The sequence below is a fragment of the Phaseolus vulgaris genome, chromosome 2, assembly GCF_051622355.1.
Source record: "Phaseolus vulgaris cultivar YP4 chromosome 2, ASM5162235v1, whole genome shotgun sequence".
Taxonomy (NCBI): domain Eukaryota; kingdom Viridiplantae; phylum Streptophyta; class Magnoliopsida; order Fabales; family Fabaceae; genus Phaseolus; species Phaseolus vulgaris.
This window is the reverse complement of record NC_143499.1, coordinates 44,574,232-44,581,029: the sequence shown is the minus strand read 5'-3', so window position 1 is coordinate 44,581,029 and position 6,798 is coordinate 44,574,232. Positions and strand designations below refer to the sequence as shown.

Genomic DNA, 6,798 nt, shown 5'->3' with positions numbered 1-6,798 from the left:
TCTTCTTCGCAATTGCTACGGATAAAGCCATAACTGCAACGCTCTTTATTTAGGGCCACTCCCTTCATTCACAATTCACATATTGCTGCACACACACTCACATCGCTTTTTCAAAGAAAAGTCTACATGCCACAACTGATTATATAATAACAAAAAGTTATAAAGGATAAAAAAAAAATCTCTGCACGCTTACATTAAATAAACTATGCTAATTAAGTAAATCCTCTATACTACAAAATCAGCATTTGAGCAAAAGCAAAAATTTATTGCGTCTTGCTTTGAAACATTTATTCAGGAGGAAGTGGGGAAGAGAAAAACGAAAACAAGCATTCACTTAATATATGTTTATAATTGGGTCACTTTCGATTGGTGTATGTTTTGCGTGTATCCAGTTTGGAACAATAATATTACTTTAAATTACTCAGTGGTCAAATTTCTGTTCAGGATGGTGTAGTGCACTAGCCAGCCACCTAATAAATCTATCAGGATAAGATATGATACATCTCAGGATTCGACTCGTAAGAAATAGTGGTTTATAGATTAATTTAAAATGTATTAAGTTTGTTAATTGTTTTGATTTGAAGGGTTTGAATTATGTATCACCAATACAAACCTTTTCCACTTTGTATCTTATATATGTTTCAAAATAATTATTATAAAAATGACCGTATTATCTTAAACGACAAATGAATGCACACTTTCTCATCTTACATATCTTTTTCTTTTTCCTTTAGAAAACAAAACTTAATGACCCAGAAGATGCAGTGCCGTTTTTGTTTACCAATTTTGCAACCCAACATTCACATTCCAGAAAGTCTTCCCCGCTAAGTGTATAAAGAATTTCATAAAAGAAAGAGAAAAAAAAAAAGCAAAATCTTTTACGCTTCTGCAGGCTCAAATTTTTATGCATGAGTTAAATTTTCCACAAACTTGCATAGAGCAGGATAAGAAGGCAAAGAGAAAGAGAGGGTTGAAATGAATTTTCAATTTCATTTTGGTTTTTGTCTATTCACTAACAAAAATTTTGGTATGATTTACAAAGGCAGTAATAGGAGTAAAAGGATTATCAAAAGGGCATAATATGAGTGGTCTTGGTGTCATAAGATGAAAGACACGACTTAGAATTAACCCGAAATATTTTGAGCAAATCCACAGACATTTGGCGCACTTGCGGCGAGCAATTACTCTGCATCAGAAGCAGAATCTTGGTCAAGCCGTTAGCATTCGTAACGGCCTCTTGTGCCGTCTGATCCCGAAACAGATAACACACGCTCCACAGCGTCGTAACGGCGTGTTCCGTTGCCACGCTCGAAACTTTCAGCACCTTATTCACTATAGCCGCCACGCACGCTGAATCCTCGCATATCTCCGACCTCCCTTCCTTCGTAGACGACACCGTTTCCACCAGCTTCAGAACCTTCTCCGTCACCGACACGCTCATGTTCGAAGCCAAAAGAAGCTTTGAGAACACCTTAACCGCTCCCAGACGCACCAGCTTCATCTTGCTCCGTCTCGGAGACGAAATCGCCACCAGGCACGACAAACAGTTGTCAATTAGATCCGGATCTTTCTCCGGCGTGATTAGTTTCAGCAATTCGGACACTAAACCTTCCTTCTCCGCTATCAACAGCTTCGATTCCACGTCCACGGCGACCGAAGTCAAAACCCTAACCGATGCTATTTGTGCAGCATGGCTCCCTTGTTGGAGAGCGATAAACAGAGAATCTAGGCTCTGCTTTTCTCCCTCGCCCTGCCTCTTCAGTATCAAGTTTTTCAGCCCCTCACGATCTTCCATTTTTCCGATAACCAAATCCAACGCCGTAACGACCTGTTCGAGGAACTCGACGCTGCCATTGACATTGTCCAGGAAGCCAACCAGCAGCGGCACGAAGCATTCCGTTCTGACGAGAAAATCGCGGTTCTCCTCGGAATCTTGCGCGAACCGCGCGATTTTGGCGAGCGAGTCGATGCGGTTCTGGGCGCGAGTCTGTAAGTCGGAGATAGCGAGGAGGATTTGGTTCTTGGAGGGGAGGGATAAGGAGTGGGTGGAAGTAGGGGAGTGAGGCGAGTGGAGTGGGTGGTGGAGGGAGTCGGACCAGATCTGGATGAGCCTCTGTAAGGTTCGGTTTGGAACAAATTCTTTGGTTTGGAGAACCTGCATGGTGGCGGGACACGTGTTGTTGCCGTTGTCGAGCCAGCGTTGGATGCTGGAGCGGTCGTAGGTAACGCCGGTGGAGAGGCTGACAGGGGATTTCATGACATCGAGGGATATGGGGCAGCGGAAGAAGCTGGGAACCGTGATGTAGAGATCGTCTCTAACCATGGTGGCGAGCGAGGGAGTGAGAGAAAAAAGTGATTATAAAAAAAGAAGAAAAAAAAGTGATGAAGGTTTGACAGAGAGAAAGAGAGAGGAGGTGGGCGAGGGAGCGGACAAGAAAGGGGTGTTTAAAGAAAAGAGAGAGTCAAAGGTAGAGTGACGTGAGATGTTGGTTTTTAGTATTTATTTTGGGAGGGGTAGGATGGGAAAAGCGTTGACACGTGCGGAGGGTGGGAAATAATTGCGTATGATGAGGAGGAGAAGGTGGGGTGGGAAAGAGGGGACCACAGAGGAAGGACTTATAATTGAAATTACTTTGCTACTGACCTGGGCCCCACCGAGGGTTCCATCGGTCGCCTTGATTACATCATCCGTATGTTGTGGGGGAGTCCAACCTTTGACAACGACAACCATTTCCCACCTCAAACTGCAACTCAACTCCACTGCAACTGCCTATACCCTTACCCTTTTCTTTATACCATATAATTTCAATATAATAACAATCTTTATTTATACAAATCAAATAAATGTTAATTATTGCAAATGAAAATAAACATTTTTTACCCACTGCCACAATCTCTCCCCTCGTCAGACTTCCATATTCTTACAAAATTACCATGATACCCATAGTGTTTCACACGCTCTCCACGTACAAAATTTATGAATGTCACACACTCCTCTTAAATGACATGTCGGTATCTGATACGTCGGTGTTTAATACTCGTATCGGACACCGACACTTGTATGACACTTGTAGAACATGTATTCGTGAAGTGTTCAATTAAAAAAAAATTTATTAAATTTCTGACAATTCTAATATGGTTGTAACACAATTTTAAAAAAGAAAAATACATTCATTTTCTAAAAAATCAAACTTTATTGTATAAATTGTTATTATGATTATAAAAATAAGAAACAAATCATTGGGAACATTTTTCTGCTCCAAAAAGATAATCTGGAACATACTTGTGCATATAAATCTTTATTATCAATTCATATAATTCATAATTATATAATATATAAATTTGTGTCTCCGTGTCCTACATTTTAGAGATTTTACATATCTCTGTATCCGTATCTGTGTCGTATCAGTGTTCGTGTCTGTCCTACGTAGGACAGAACGAATACAATGAAAGTTAAATGAGAAGCAAATTATTATAAAGCACAAGAGGTTTTAGTTTTTTTAAACCTTTTTTACAAATTTAAAGATATTTATGATAACGTATAATCGATTATTTTCAAAATATAATACATTATACATTACTTTTATAGTTAATATACATTAATTATATATACAAAAGTTATGTTTTAATATATATAATATAAAAAAGTTATCATTAACGTGGTCTAGTATATATATATTCCTTTCGTTTCTCCTGTTTCAACTATGGAAAGTTTTTTTTATCTGTCATTTTATAATTTGAATAATATTTTCTTTTATTATACCATTATATGTCTAGTTTTTAAATAGTTTACTGCTGCGGTAGATAGAGAGAAGAAATGGTAAAATAAGAAATTATACAACTATTTTAATATAAATTAAGAAAAGTTATTATAATTTCAGAATTTTACAAAACAACATTAAAAAATAAATGACAAGAAATACAGGGAGTATTAAAAACATGAATAATAGTTTAATTAAATCAAACTGTTTTCCATCTGGGATACGTTAATTAAAAATGAAAGCAAACTGTTTTCCATTTAGGATACGTTAATTAAATCTAAAAAAGTACCATATTAATAGAATAATTTTTATAGTTCAAATACATAAATTAGGCAAAGGTAAGATTTGGGTGGTATAGGTACACGAGTGTTTGATTAATACGTAATTTTAAGGAAAATATATATTTTTATTATTATTTGTCGTTTTATTTTTAAGAAAAATATTATCCATTTGTATTCACTTTTTGGGAGGACCCTCAAAACATTTTATTCGTTATGTAAGTGCTTTATTGATATTTATCATGCTTTTGACTTTTAAGTTCAAGTAACAAGGAAGAAAAAGTGTCGTAGAAAACTTGTATTTGAAACTTTCATTTAAAAAAACGTGTTGACATTATACTACGGAGGTGTTGAGACTTTGACTGGAATAGTAAATAAATAAAAAAACGAATCTTATTAAAAAAACTATTTTTATATTAATTTGAATATAATATTAATTCAATTAAATTGAAGAATTTAATCGAATATGATAAAAAAAAGGTTTTGAATAAAATTGAATACTTACTTTTATATATTTATTTCTAAACAAAATATCTATCAAGAGATGGTAATCGGTAAATAAGTTCTATTCTGTCGTGTTTTACCCTTATTTTTAATAAATCACAAAAAACAAAAAAAAGGAACGTGAGACACTGATATGAATTCAAATAATCTAAAGCTAATAACCAGTACGTTAATTTTCAAGATATCAATTTTATTTGATTTATCATTTTGATTCAAATTAAGTAAATTTACGTATATCGACAAAAGTTTGGGTAATATATATGAAATTTTAAATTCAAAATTCTCTATCTATCTGATAAAAATACAAAGAATAACTTTAATGTTATGTTAATGATAATAGACTATACATATAGACGAATATACGCATACGCATATTTTCTTTGGTTACATTGAGTGATTATCATATAAATGTGACAAAAGAAGTAAATATTTAATTTTTTTAGTTTATGATTGATTATGTACAAATATTCATAATTGATTATGCACTTTTTTTTTTTGGTAATCGATCAAACATGTTATTTTATATGGATAATCAATTATTCTTTGCAAGTAATTGGTTATAGTTTTTTTTTTCATTTCTTTACTTTCAGTTTAGTTTTTATGAAGTTCATTTGGTTGGTTTGTGTCTTGAGGACATTTTCAAAGTTCACATTGGTGGTAGTTTAATTTATGTTGGTTTACATGATTTCTTTTATACGAATGAGTTTATTTTTGTTGTATAGTGGTTGTGTTCGTGTATACTTGGTTTCAAGGTGGTGGTGTTGCGGTGTTTAGGTGGTGGTGTTGCGGTGTTCGTGTTATTTAGTAGTGTGAAAACAATTTGAGGTGTTTCAAAATCCAAATATGAGCTAACTTTATACTCCTATACTTCGAGTAAGTGTTTACATTTGATGGAATGAAAATTGCATAAATGTTCTCATTATTTTGGAGAAAAAAAACACTAAACAAGTTTAATATCTATCACGTAAATGGTGTCTAGTAACATGATAGGGATCAATAGGACAATGAAAAAAAAGACTCAACCATACCAGATGACTCTATTCATAGCAATGCGGCTTAGACCTCAATCTCCAATCATTCTATTTATTTATTTTTAGCAACAACATTCAAAAGTTGTAGGAATCAAAAGTTGTAGGAAAGTAACTGTAATATGAACATAATAAATAGACATTTTGACAGTTCTGAGAACGAATTGATAACCTACCAAATGAATTTCATGACTTCTAGGAATTTTTTGAATGATAAATATCACACTAAATCATTGTTATTATTTTTTGAAATATTATTATAATATCATGTCTTTTATATATAATTGTATTGTGTTTAATATTCGTTAGGCACACACATCATTATTAATTTCGATTGAAGATATTAAAATTTACAACATTTCCAATCTTTAGTGGACACTTTTTTACCTTTACGCAATTAAAATTTTATTTTTAATTGAATCACATAATTTTTTTTTGACAATCATATATATATATATATCATTCGTATTTTTTTTTAAAGTTAGTTCTTATACAATATTGAAAATAATACTTTAATTACATATAAATAAATCAAAATTATTTTTTACTATTTATAAATACAATAGCAAATTTGTAATATTACTTTTTTATCAATTAAAAAAATACAATTTAAATTATACATAATCATTCACAAATTTTTATAAATATTTTTTAATTTTTCATTCTATTAATCTTAATCCTAGATTAATCCAAATAATAGCACTTCCTCCTCAAATCAAATCATGTTAACTCCACCCTCTCAATCCAAACAGAAAAAAAATATGATCTTATTAAAAATATAGTTATAATAAAATAATGAAATTTCTATATAAAATGAAGGGATCCTATCACTATATACCAATTCCTTCCTCCAAGGGTCTTAGGATTAAATGTATAAATTAAAAGAAGAAGAAAAAAATAGAAAAAGAAAAATGATTAGTCATTATATGTTACAGTGTAATAATGGCACCGAAAGCAACCTTTGGTAGGGGAGGGGCAGAACGCTTCCTAAACCACTCTTCCTTGTTATTTTTTGGTTAACTCTGTCCCATTTTCACGCAAAAGAAAGTGGAGAAAACGTTGATAACTTCTGGAAGCCTATTTACTATATAAACAAAATTTTGATTCTAATAGGAACCAATGAAGTGTATGACGGAAATAAAGAGTAGCTGTTAGCTAGCAAGTAGAGAATAGCATAGCATAGCATGTGCAGTCTTATGAAACGTCAAAGTGGTGTATGCAGGAACA

The 6,798-nt window shown here is 32.8% G+C and overlaps 1 protein-coding gene across 1 annotated transcript; it reads right to left on the bottom strand.

Moving 5' to 3' along the window:
* Nucleotides 1-970: 970 nt before the first annotated feature.
* LOC137812466 (U-box domain-containing protein 28) lies at nucleotides 971-2,884 on the bottom strand. Its single transcript, XM_068614447.2, has one exon. The coding sequence runs from the start codon at nucleotides 2,321-2,323 to the stop codon at nucleotides 1,067-1,069; it is 1,257 nt and encodes a 418-aa protein (XP_068470548.1). The 5' UTR covers nucleotides 2,324-2,884; the 3' UTR covers nucleotides 971-1,066.
* Nucleotides 2,885-6,798: the final 3,914 nt, after the last annotated feature.